We start from the raw sequence: 13,704 nt of genomic DNA on the forward strand, positions 1-13,704 counted from the left end.
TTATCCCAAGCCCAGTCTTGGGCTGGTCGCTGGGAGTAGAAAAGCTCTCGAAACTCATCAAAGGTATATCTTTTATCTCAATCAGATATTATATTGCTTATATTCTCCCTCATGCTGAACTCTTGAAATGTTGGCAAGTGTTAAGGTAAGGTGTAATTGTTGAATTAAGTTTTACCTATTTCTACTGAAAAGACTGAGGTATTGAAAGTAATTTAATATTCAAACCTGCTTCTTAACAAGCATGCATGCTTGTCTGGATGAGCTGAGAACTGGGGAGGGGACAGCTGTTTCTGAATGTGCTGTACACTTATTTTTCAGTAGAGCAAAGAATGCACCATCAAAATTTGCATTTCATAGGAAGAAAGTTAAGTTATAATAATATTTACTTATGGAATATTATTTATTTTATAGATGGATCAAAGGGCTTCTTGCAAAAGTACTTCACTAGGAAGATAATGTGTGTGAGAAGTGATGATATTATTAATTTATTTGTTTTTTTAATTCTTTTAATTTATTCTCTCTCTTATTGATGTTTAACATAAGCGAATGGGCATGTAAATGAAATTGTAATATATGAAAAGGAAAATGCTACATCACTATTACTTTACAGATTCTCTAAAACACCTCTCCACTTGGCTGTTGAAAATGGACATGAAAATATTATTTTGCTGCTACAGGTAACTTCCATATATGTATATATCTGTGTTGACTGGTGTATGTATTTTGCTTTAAAATGCCTTCATATGAGGAAAAATGTACTTAACTCTCACTGATAAATTGGTAAAATGTGCGTCGTAAAGAAGTAATATAATGAAATGGCAGATTCGAAAGAATTAAAATCTCATTATGTTAGTTACGTAATGGATTTGCTCATATCAGTAATGCTGTTTAAAATATTTCAGAAAAATTAGAATACAATTTTTTAACACAACAGCAGTCTCTTGCCAAGGCAGGGTGACCCAAAGAAGAAAACACATTCACGAACATTCACTCATCACTATCTTTCTAGAAGTGTGCTGACATCACAATCAGATTACTACTCTGACTGCAACATCTCCACTCTTTCACAGTATAGGCACTTATCTTCTCACTTTAAGTCTGGCTAACTGGTTTTCTCTGAATCCCTTCATAAAAGTTACCCTGCTTACATTGCAACAGCACAGCCATTAAAAGTTACTCAGTCTCCATCCACTCCTGACACACTCACACAAGCTTGCTGGATGTTCATGCCCCTAAAACTTATTATCCCCTCCCTTCAACCATTCCAGGAATGACCACTTCTACCTCCCCCCCCCCAGATTTATGCATCCATTTTTTTAATTTACCCCTGTCCATCCTCTCTATATGCCCAAACCAATTCAATAACCTCTCCTCAGCTCTTTGATTTATACCCTTTTTCACCCCACACATTGTTTTTTAATGTCCATGCTCTGAATTCTCTATGAAATTCACACTACACATAGTTGTCAAACATGACATCTCTCCTGCCTCTTGTCTCCTGCCTCCTTTTCACTGCAGCAGTCAAAACCCATGTCTCACATTCATAGCCTCTATCTTTAGACAGAGGATACTAAATTATATTTTGCCCACTCTGTAAATTAATATTGCTTCATTATCTCTTTTTGAGGTTTTGTTTATTGTACTTAGCTCAAGCAGGCATTTCATATCTATTCATTAAAATAGTTAAGAGAATAGTTACTGCATCATGATCTTCTGTAATGCACTTTTTCAGATTTTTTTTTATATATTGTATTATTGAGGAAAATTTTTCTCCATTGTGCCATTTATTGTATAATAAAATTAAGTGAATTGTATTTCAGGGTGGGATTATGCATTCAGTTTTGTGAAAATATCTTTTAAGGTTTATAGAAAAAATGGCCTAAAAGTGTTTTTTAATTACTGTATACAACAGTAATGCCTTGCAAAATATTTATATTCTAGTAATAAATAATGCGTAGGTGAATAGACGTATTTTCTTCTTTTAGAATGGCATCAGCTGCAAAGAAGAAGAAGCTGTAGCAGTGGAGTCCATTTCTTTAGACATGACACATGACCTAGACTCTCTTCCAGTTGTTTGTAAAACTGAAGAAGTTCATACAGAGGAATTGCTTGTTGAAGAAGTAAGTCATGTTCTTAATAAGTCTTATTTTTTTATCTGATGTTTCTGATGTTATCTGATGTTTAGGGTAAGGTACCTAGGGATTGGCAGAGAGCATGTAAAGTTCCTGTATATAAAGGGAAAGGGGATAAAAGAGATTGTAAAAATTATAGGGTAATAAGTTTACTGAATATACCAGGAAAAGTGTATGGTAGTGTTATTATTGAAAGAATTAGAGGTAAGACAGAGAGTAGGATTGCGGATGAGCAAGGAGGCTCTAGAGTGGGTAGGGGATGTGTAGATCAAGTGTTTACATTGAAGCATATATGTGAACAGCATTTAGATAAAGGTAGGGAAGTTTTCATTGCATTTATGGATTTAGAAAAGGCATATGATAGAGTGGATAGGGGAGCAGTGTGGCAGATGTTGCAAGTATATGGAATAGGTAGTAAGTTACTAAATGCTGTAAAGAGTTTTTATGAGGATAGTGAGGCTCAGGTTAGGGTGTGTAGAAGAGAGAGAGATTACTTTCTGGTAAAAGTAGGTCTTTGACAGGGATATGTAATGTCACCATGATTGTTTAGTATATTTATAGATGGGGTTGTAAAAGAAGTAAATGCTAGGGTGTTGGGGAGAGGGGTGGGATTAAATTATGGGGAATCAAATACAAAATGGGAGTTGACACAGTTACTTTTTGCTGATGATACTGTGCTTATGGATGATTCTAAAGAAAAGCTGCAAAGGTTAGTGGACGAGTTTGGGAGGGTGTGTAAAGGTAGAAAGTTGAAAGTGAACACAGATAAGAGTAAGGTGATGAGGGTATCAAATGATTTAAAGAAAAATTGGATATTACATTGGAGAAAAGGAGTATGGAAGAAGTGAATGTTTTCAGATATTTGGGAGTTGTGTCAGCAGATGGATTTATGAAGGATGAGGTTAACCATAGAATTGATGAGGGAAAAAAAGTGAGTGGTGCATTGAGGTATATGTGGAGACAAAAAAATGTTATCATTGGAGGAAAATTAGGGAATGTATGAAAGTACAGTGGACCCCCGCATAACGATTACCTCCGAATGCGACCAATTATGTAAGTGTATTTATGTAAGTGCATTTGTACGTGTATGTTTGGGGGTCTGAAATGGACTAATCTACTTCACAATATTCCTTATGGGAATAAATTCGGTCAGTACTGGCACCTGAACATACTTACGGAGTGAAAAAATATCGTTAACCGGGGGTCCACTGTATAGTGGTACCAACGCTCTTATATGGGTGTGACGCTTTGGTTGTAAATGCTACAGTGAGGAGGCGGTTGGAGGCAGTGGAGATGTCCTGTCTAAGGGCAATGTGTGGTGTAAATATTATGCAGAGAATTCGAATTGTGGAAATTAGGAGAAGGTGTGGAGTTAATGAAAGTATTAGTCAGAGGGCTGAAGTGGGGTTGTTGAGGTGGTTTGGTCATTTAGAGAGAATGGATCAAAGTAGAATGACATGGAGAGCGTATAAATTTGTAGGGAAAGGAAGGCGGGGTAGGGGTCATTCTTGAAAAGGTTGGGGGGAAGGAGTAAAGGAGGTTTTGTGGGCGATGGGCTTGGATTCCCAGCAAGTGTGCATAAGCGTGTTAGATAGGAGTGAATGGAGACGAATGGTTTTTGGGACCTGACGAGCTGTTGGAGTGTGAGCAGGGTAATATTTGGTGAAGGGATTCAGGGAACCAGTTATTTTTATATAGCTGGACTTGAGTTCTGGAAATGGGAAGTACGTACATATAATGCCTGCTGTTTAAAGGGGGGGTTTTGGATATTGGCAGTTTGGAGGGATGTGTAATAGGATGGTATATATTTCTTTTTTGGGTCACCCTGCCTCGGTGGGAGATGGCCGACTTGTTGAAGAAAAAATATATATATATATATATATATATATATATATATATATATATATATATATATATGTTGAGTAGACTTCAGGATGTACATGTTTATAGAGGGGCCACAGATATATCAGATCACTTTCTAGTTGTAGCTACACTGAGAGTAAAAGGTAGATGGGATACAAGGAGAATAGAAGCATCAGGGAAGAGAGAGGTGAAGGTTTATAAACTAAAAGAGGAGGCAGTTAGGGTAAGATATAAACAGCTATTGGAGGATAGATGGGCTAATGAGAGCATAGGCAATGGGGTCGAAGAGGTATGGGGTAGGTTTAAAAATGTAGTGTTAGAGTGTTCAGCAGAAGTTTGTGGTTACAGGAAAGTGGGTGCAGGAGGGAAGAGGAGCGATTGGTGGAATGATGATGTAAAGAGAGTAGTAAGGGAGAAAAAGTTAGCATATGAGAAGTTTTTACAAAGTAGAAGTGATGCAAGGAGGGAAGAGTATATGGAGAAAAAGAGAGAAGTTAAGAGAGTGGTGAAGCAATGTAAAAAGAGAGCAAATGAGAGAGTGGGTGAGATGTTATCAACAAATTTTGTTGAAAATAAGAAAAAGTTTTGGAGTGAGATTAACAAGTTAAGAAAGCCTAGAGAACAAATGGATTTGTCAGTTAAAAATAGGAGAGGAGAGTTATTAAATGGAGAGGTAGAGGTATTGGGAAGATGGAAGGAATATTTTGAGGAATTGTTAAATGTTGATGAAGATAGGGAAGCTGTGATTTCGTGTATAGGGCAAGGAGGAATAACATCTTGTAGGAGTGAGGAAGAGCCAGTTGTGAGTGTGGGGGAAGTTCGTGAGGCAGTAGGTAAAATGAAAGGGGGTAAGGCAGCCGGGATTGATGGGATAAAGATAGAAATGTTAAAAGCAGGTGGGGATATAGTTTTGGAGTGGTTGGTGCAATTATTTAATAAATGTATGGAAGAGGGTAAGGTACCTAGGGATTGGCAGAGAGCATGCATAGTTCCTTTGTATAAAGGCAAAGGGGATAAAAGAGAGTGCAAAAATTATAGGGGGATAAGTCTGTTGAGTGTACCTGGTAAAGTGTATGGTAGAGTTATAATTGAAAGAATTAAGAGTAAGACGGAGAATAGGATAGCAGATGAACAAGGAGGCTTTAGGAAAGGTAGGGGGTGTGTGGACCAGGTGTTTACAGTGAAACATATAAGTGAACAGTATTTAGATAAGGCTAAAGAGGTCTTTGTGGCATTTATGGATTTGGAAAAGGCGTATGACAGGGTGGATAGGGGGGCAATGTGGCAGATGTTGCAAGTGTATGGTGTAGGAGGTAGGTTACTGAAAGCAGTGAAGAGTTTTTACGAGGATAGTGAGGCTCAAGTTAGAGTATGTAGGAAAGAGGGAAATTTTTTCCCAGTAAAAGTAGGCCTTAGACAAGGATGTGTGATGTCACCGTGGTTGTTTAATATATTTATAGATGGGGTTGTAAGAGAAGTAAATGCGAGGGTCTTGGCAAGAGGCGTGGAGTTAAAAGATAAAGAATCACACACAAAGTGGGAGTTGTCACAGCTGCTCTTTGCCGATGACACTGTGCTCTTGGGAGATTCTGAAGAGAAGTTGCAGAGATTGGTGGATGAATTTGGTAGGGTGTGCAAAAGAAGAAAATTAAAGGTGAATACAGGAAAGAGTAAGGTTATGAGGATAACAAAAAGATTAGGTGATGAAAGATTGAATATCAGATTGGAGGGAGAGAGTATGGAGGAGGTGAACGTATTCAGATATTTGGGAGTGGACGTGTCAGCGGATGGGTCTATGAAAGATGAGGTGAATCATAGAATTGATGAGGGAAAAAGAGTGAGTGGTGCACTTAGGAGTCTGTGGAGACAAAGAACTTTGTCCTTGGAGGCAAAGAGGGGAATGTATGAGAGTATAGTTTTACCAACGCTCTTATATGGGTGTGAAGCGTGGGTGATGAATGTTGCAGCGAGGAGAAGGCTGGAGGCAGTGGAGATGTCATGTCTGAGGGCAATGTGTGGTGTGAATATAATGCAGAGAATTCGTAGTTTGGAAGTTAGGAGGAGGTGCGGGATTACCAAAACTGTTGTCCAGAGGGCTGAGGAAGGGTTGTTGAGGTGGTTCGGACATGTAGAGAGAATGGAGCGAAACAGAATGACTTCAAGAGTGTATCAGTCTGTAGTGGAAGGAAGGCGGGGTAGGGGTCGGCCTAGGAAGGGTTGGAGGGAGGGGGTAAAGGAGGTTTTGTGTGCGAGGGGCTTGGACTTCCAGCAGGCATGCGTGAGCGTGTTTGATAGGAGTGAATGGAGACAAATGGTTTTTAATACTTGACGTGCTGTTGGAGTGTGAGCAAAGTAACATTTATGAAGGGATTCAGGGAAACCGGCAGGCCGGACTTGAGTCCTGGAGATGGGAAGTACAGTGCCTGCACTCTGAAGGAGGGGTGTTAATGTTGCAGTTTAAAAACTGTAGTGTAAAGCACCCTTCTGGCAAGACAGTGATGGAGTGAATGATGGTGAAAGTTTTTCTTTTTCGGGCCACCCTGCCTTGGTGGGAATCGGCCGGTGTGATAATAAAAAAAAAAAAAAAAAATTATATATATATATATATATATATATATTTATATATATATATATATATTTATATATATATATATATTTATATATATATATATTTATATGTATATATATGTGTATATATATATATATATATATATATATATATATATATATATATATATATATATATATATATATATATATATATATATATATATATATATATATATATATAATTGGGGCCCTGGTATTATATTCTACATGGAGTTTATTATATTGTTTCAGGTCACTTTTTATATTGTATCTTTATATATGCTTCTAAACTGTTGTATCTGGGTGCCTCTGCAAAAACAGTGATTATGTATGAGTGAGGTGAATGTGTTATATGATGATGAAAGTATTTTCATTTTGGGGATTTTCTCTCTTTTTGGGTCACCCTGCCTAGGTGGGAGATGGCCGACTTGTTGAAAAAAAAAAATGTTCAGTGGTTGGTCAGTTCAATTTTATCAAATTTAAAATGTATAAATTAAAAGTTAGTATAATGATTGCCTTTTTGTATATTACTGAAATGTGAAATAATACATGTTTTGTGAATAACATCATTATATCCAAATTTCAGCCACAGCTAGAAGAATAAAAGATTACTGTGGCTAGAACAGTTCACACATCATGCATTTAAGGAAGGAAGCTTACGACAGTGTTTTGGTACAACCTGGACCATTGTGACTTGACAGTGATCCAGGCTAGTTTAAAATGTCATCACAAGCTTTTAAGCTAATTTCAGGTTATTTGTGAATTCAGTTACAGCACTGATCATAATAGTAGTGAAATATAGGAGTGTATGAAGGTTAATAATTCTTGTTAAATGGATATACCTTTCTTTATTTATTTTTTTATAGATTTGTGAAAGCAGTTCAAGAAGCAAAAAAGGCAGTCAATGTTGCAAGGAGGAAGAAGATATTCCTTCAGTTGACAGTGAATTACCTCATTCTATTATGGCAGATGATGCTGATGGTTAGTTCAGTAGCAATTATTAATATTCTTTCATAGTATAATAAGAGTTTTATGAACAACTACCTTAGATAAATTACTTTTCTGTTTGGAAAGCTCACTTGATGATTGTTCAATTGTGACTGAGAATTTTATTCAATGCAATACAGTACATTAAAAAAAATCTTTGTAACAGCTACATTCATTTTGAATTTAGATAGCATTAAAATGTGAAAGTGTATAAAAATGTATAAAAGGTGAAAGTGTATAAACTAAGGGAGGAGGAAGTTCGGGTGAGATATAAGCGACTATTGGCAGAAAGGTGGGCTAGTGCAAAGATGAGTAGTGGGGGGGTTGAAGAGGGTTGGAATAGTTTTAAAAATGCAGTATTAGAATGTGGGGCAGAAGTTTGTGGTTATAGGAGGGTGGGGGCAGGAGGAAAGAGGAGTGATTGGTGGAATGATGAAGTAAAGGGTGTGATAAAAGAGAAAAAGGTAGCTTATGAGAGGTTTTTACAAAGCAGAAGTGTTATAAGAAGAGCAGAGTATATGGAGAGTAAAAGAAAGGTAAAGAGAGTGGTGAGAGAGTGCAAAAGGAGAGCAGATGATAGAGTGGGAGAAGCACTGTCAAGAAATTTTAATGAAAATAAGAAAAAATTTTGGAGTGAGCTAAACAAGTTAAGAAAGCCTAGGGAAAATATGGATTTGTCAGTTAAAAACAGAGTAGGGGAGTTAGTAGATGGGGAGATGGAGGTATTGGGTAGATGGCGAGAATATTTTGAGGAACTTTTAAATGTTAAGGAAGAAACAGAGGCAGTAATTTCATGCACTGGTCAGGGAGGTATACCATCTTTTAGGAGTGAAGAAGAGCAGAATGTAAGTGTGGGGGAGGTACGTGAGGCATTACGTAAAATGAAAGGGGGTAAAGCAGCTGGAACTGATGGGATCATGACAGAAATGTTAAAAGCAGGGGGGGATATATTGTTGGAGTGGTTGGTACTTTTGTTTAATAAATGTATGAAAGAGGGGAAGGTACCTAGGGATTGGCAGAGAGCATGTATAGTCCCTTTATATAAAGGGAAAGGGGACAAAAGAGACTGTAAAAATTATAGAGGAATAAGCTTACTGAGTATACCAGGAAAAGTGTACGGTAGGGTTATAATTGAAAGAATTAGAGGTAAGACAGAATGTAGGATTGCGGATGAGCAAGGAGGTTTTAGAGTGGGTAGGGGATGTGTAGATCAGGTGTTTACATTGAAGCATATATGTGAACAGTATTTAGATAAAGATAGGGAAGTTTTTATTGCATTTATGGATTTAGAAAAGGCATATGATAGAGTGGATAGAGGAGCAATGTGGCAGATGTTGCAAGTATATGGAATAGGTGGTAAGTTACTAAATGCTGTAAAGAGTTTTTATGAGGATAGTGAGGCTCAGGTTAGGGTGTGTAGAAGAGAGGGAGACTACTTCCCGGTAAAAGTAGGTCTTAGACAGGGATGTGTAATGTCACCATGGTTGTTTAATATATTTATAGATGGGGTTGTAAAGGAAGTAAATGCTAGGGTGTTTGGGAGAGGGGTGGGATTAAATTATGGGGAATCAAATTCAAAATGGGAATTGACACAGTTACTTTTTGCTGATGATACTGTGCTTATGGGAGATTCTAAAGAAAAATTGCAAAGGTTAGTGGATGAGTTTGGGAATGTGTGTAAAGGTAGAAAGTTGAAAGTGAACATAGAAAAGAGTAAGGTGATGAGGGTGTCAAATGATTTAGATAAAGAAAAATTGGATATCAAATTGGGGAGGAGGAGTATGGAAGAAGTGAATGTTTTCAGATACTTGGGAGTTGACGTGTCGGCGGATGGATTTATGAAGGATGAGGTTAATCATAGAATTGATGAGGGAAAAAAGGTGAGTGGTGCGTTGAGGTATATGTGGAGTCAAAAAACGTTATCTATGGAGGCAAAGAAGGGAATGTATGAAAGTATAGTAGTACCAACACTCTTATATGGGTGTGAAGCTTGGGTGGTAAATGCAGCAGCGAGGAGACGGTTGGAGGCAGTGGAGATGTCCTGTTTAAGGGCAATGTGTGGTGTAAATATTATGCAGAAAATTCGGAGTGTGGAAATTAGGAGAAGGTGTGGAGTTAATAAAAGTATTAGTCAGAGGGCAGAAGAGGGGTTGTTGAGGTGGTTTGGTCATTTAGAGAGAATGGATCAAAGTAGAATGACATGGAAAGCATATAAATCTATAGGGGAAGGAAGGCGGGGTAGGGGTCGTCCTCGAAAGGGTTGGAGAGAGGGGGTAAAGGAGGTTTTGTGGGTAAGGGGCTTGGACTTCCAGCAAGCGTGCATGAGCGTGTTAGATAGGAGTGAATGGAGACGAATGGTACTTGGGACCTGACGATCTGTTGGAGTGTGAGCAGGGTAATATTTAGTGAAGGGATTCAGGGAAACCGGTTATTTTCATATAGTCGGACTTGAGTCCTGGAAATGGAAGTACAATGCCTGCACTTTAAAGGAGGGGTTTGGGATATTGGCAGTTTGGAGGGATATGTTGTGTATCTTTATATGTGTATGCTTCTAAACTGTTGTATTCTGAGCACCTCTGCAAAAACAGTGATAATGTGCGAGTGTGGTGAAAGTGTTGAATGATGATGAAAGTATTTTCTTTTTGGGGATTTTCTTTCTTTTTTGGGTCACCCTGCCTCGGTGAGTGACGGCCGACTTGTTGAAAAAAAAAAAAAAAAAAAAAAAATTGTACCTGTAAGAAATTTTTCTGGGGAAAATGATGAGTGATATAAAATGAATTATTGGCTATACATTGGTTTTGGTTTTTGGCCAGTTAAGTAATATGTTTTGTAGATTTGCTTCTGAAAGCAGAAATAATAGGATTCTTTGATAACGTTTGTGTGAAAACTTATGTAATTGCAGCAGAGCTATGCTTGGGATTTCCTGTTATTGGTGATCTATTTGTAATGTATTTTGTTATATTTCAATGGTTGTTGCACTTTCTGAGATTATCATTTTATTAAAAAAATCTGTGTTAAACTTTGGGATTAATGAAAGGTTTGGGTGGTGTTTAAATTTAGTACTTTGCCTAGATGGTTTGTGGTTAAAGTTAGCTAAAGATGTTTTGTTTGAGGCGACTTCATTTTTTCTGAAATAATTGAAATAATTAGTGTGGTCATAAGAATAAAGTATCCTGTCTTAGCACAATCTTTTTTATTAATGACTTTCTAGTTTTAGTGTAGGTAGTACTGTATGTACTTTTGTTTGATACTTTTCCATGTTAAAATTCAATATGAAAAATGTGGTAACAAATTACACAATTAATGGTTAAAAATTTTCTAGATCAAAACATCTCTGTTCTTGCAACACTGGCTGAGCTGGCACAAGCTACATCAAAAGGAGCAGAAAATAATGTTGGTAAGAACTAAAGGATTTATTTATTTTAAAGTTATGATTATAATGTTTGACATTTTTCTGTTATCACATATTTGTACGATGTAATGTGACTATTCTCTTGGGTAACACTGGGAGAAATCTAAGGTACAAAATGATGTTTTGTTTATCCTGCATTCCTTAAATCATTGATATACCAAATGCAAAGTAGGTGGCCAGTCCTATGGTCACTATCTTGAACATTATGTGCTTAATTGTCCACTTATTGAGGAATATAGAGACAGTATAATAACCCATATGACATGTCAAGATATCTTATTAATGAAAATAAGATACCAGATACATTAAACAAATTTCTAAAATTTGTTTGTAAAAGATAAGTGAGCTGTAGATATAAATCCAGATGTACTCCTGTTAACCCTTTTGGGGCCTAGTTTCTAGGCCTTTTGTGTATCCCTATGCTTGTGCACTACCATCCACAGGAAAAATATAGGTTGCACAATAAACTAGCCACTTCAGTGACAAAATCTTTAATCTTGAATCTTCATCATTTTACTTCGGACTTTGTAGCTACAATCTTACATACAGTACTGTATTTTTTTTTACTCCATTATTAGTCATTGTTTTATTTTCATATAAAAATTCTTGGTGCTAGCATTATTTTACTTATTAATCCCAAAATTGTTATTGGAACTTAAATTGATTTGGTAAAAATACAAATATTATATAATATTATATTATATTATATTATATTATATTATATTATATTATATTATATTATACAAATATTATGTCCTGTCTAAGGGCAATGTGTGGTGTAAATATTATGCAGAAAATTCGGAGTGTGGAAATTAGGAGAAGGTGTGGAGTTAATAAAAGCATTAGTCAGAGGGCAGAAGAGGGGTTGTTGAGGTGGTTTGGTCATTTAGAGAGAATGGATCAAAGTAGAATGACATGGAAAGCATATAAATCTATAGGGGAAGGAAAGAGGGGTAGGGGTCGTCCTCGAAAGGGTTGGAAAGAGGGGGTAAAGGAGGTTTTGTGGGCGAGGGGCTTGGACTTCCAGCAAGCGTGCATGAGCGTGTTAGATAGGAGTGAATGGAGACGAATGATACTTGGGACCTGACGATCTGTTGGAGTGTGAGCAGGGTAATATTTAGTGAAGGGATTCAGGGAAACCGGTTATTTTCATATAGTCGGACTTGAGTCCTGGAAATGGGAAGTACAATGCCTGCACTTTAAAGGAGTGGTTTGGGATATTGGCAGTTTGGAGGGATATGTTGTGTATCTTTATACGTATATGCTTCTAAACTGTTGTATTCTGAGCACCTCTGCAAAAGCAGTGATAATGTGTGAGTGTGGTGAAAGTGTTGAATGATGATGAAAGTATTTTACTTTTTGGGGATTTTCTTTCTTTTTTGGGTCACCCTGCCTCGGTGGGAGACGACCGACTTGTTGAAAAAAAAAAAAAAATATTATTTTTAAAATTAAATATTTAATTCTTAAGCTCATTTTAAATTTTATCTGAAACATGACTAGCCATACACAAATGCCAAAGTTCTCCATCACTTCCAACAAAAAACTATTCTCCATCTCTCTTCAGTGTACACTACTTTGTTATGTAAAAGGGAGTGTTAAAAAATGGTTAACAAACATTCTGACCATTTTCCATCAAGATAGAATGTTCCCAAACAAAAAAGAAACACAATAACCATCATTAATTCAATAGCTGTCTTATCAAAAGTGTGCAAGCATCACATTTCAGATGACCCTCTGAACTACAACATCCCCACCCCTCCTTCATAGTAAAGGGCACTGTACTTCCCACCTCCAAAAATCAAGTCTGATTATGGGGTGCAGTGGGCACAATAAGAGAACACATCTTTCTAGAACCAGAAACATAGCTGAAACAAGTGTAGAAGTCTTCAAGAGAAAACTGGACAAGTGCCAGGTCAACCAGGATGCGATAGATATGTGGGGCAACGGGCCTCCAGCAGCAACAGTCTGGTTGACCAGGCAAGCAGCAGACTAGCCTGTCCTGTGGCTGGGCTCCAAGAGTAATGAGAGTCTCGAAACTCATCAAAGGTATGAAAGGTATCAAAGTTATGTGATTTTCCTGAATACCTTCATAAATGTTACTTTGCTCATCCTGTATCATATGAAAAATACTAGGGAAAAAATTATATTTAAAATAATGTACCTCTTAAACCATAAAAGTAGGGCAAGGTAATTTAGATACCATTTACAATTAGCTGTAGTGCTGTTGGATTTTAAGGGTTGTGACAATCCCTATGAACCTTGTGTAATTAGCCATATGAACCTCTGCTACACATCCCTGTCCACTGACATCCATATGAACCCAGTTTAGTTAGGCATAAGGCTTGTGACAACAAAGGGCATTTGTGTTTTTGTTTCTTTTTTCAACAAACCGGCTGTATCCCACCAAGGCAAGGTGACACTAAAAGAAAAAACAAAAGTTTCTCTCTTTAAATTTAGTGATGTATACAGAAGGGGTTACTAGTCCCTTCCTCCCAGCATTTTAGTCGCCACTTATGACATGCATAGCTTACAGAGGAAGAATTCTGTTTTGCTTTCCCATGGAGATTATGGAGGGTTAGAAACACCAAAAGAAGCATACAGTGTAATGCTCAAATTAAAGGTTCTTAGATGTCATCGCAAGTTCAAAATCTTCAAATACTGTACTGCTAAATTTTGCATGTACAGTAGACCCTTATATTACATGGATTTATTTGGCACATT

At 37.1% G+C, this 13,704-nt stretch overlaps 1 protein-coding gene across 8 annotated transcripts in view; it reads left to right on the plus strand.

The window, feature by feature from the left end:
• The window catches only part of LOC128686131 (GA-binding protein subunit beta-1), a 160,465-nt gene that overhangs the window by 61,788 nt on the left and 84,973 nt on the right, over positions 1-13,704 (plus strand). For all 8 annotated transcript variants that reach the window (XR_011391783.1, XM_070083347.1, XM_070083349.1 and 5 more), the window contains 4 exons: positions 611-677; positions 1,986-2,120; positions 7,451-7,565; positions 10,894-10,968. Coding sequence is in view for 7 of the 8 variants with exons in the window: in XM_070083347.1 (XP_069939448.1) it covers positions 611-677; positions 1,986-2,120; positions 7,451-7,565; positions 10,894-10,968 (392 nt within the window). In the remaining variant the exon portion in view is untranslated. The remainder of the gene's footprint in view (positions 1-610; positions 678-1,985; positions 2,121-7,450; positions 7,566-10,893; positions 10,969-13,704) is intronic.

Source organism: Cherax quadricarinatus, chromosome 9 (genome assembly GCF_038502225.1).
Source record: "Cherax quadricarinatus isolate ZL_2023a chromosome 9, ASM3850222v1, whole genome shotgun sequence".
NCBI lineage: Eukaryota > Metazoa > Arthropoda > Malacostraca > Decapoda > Parastacidae > Cherax > Cherax quadricarinatus.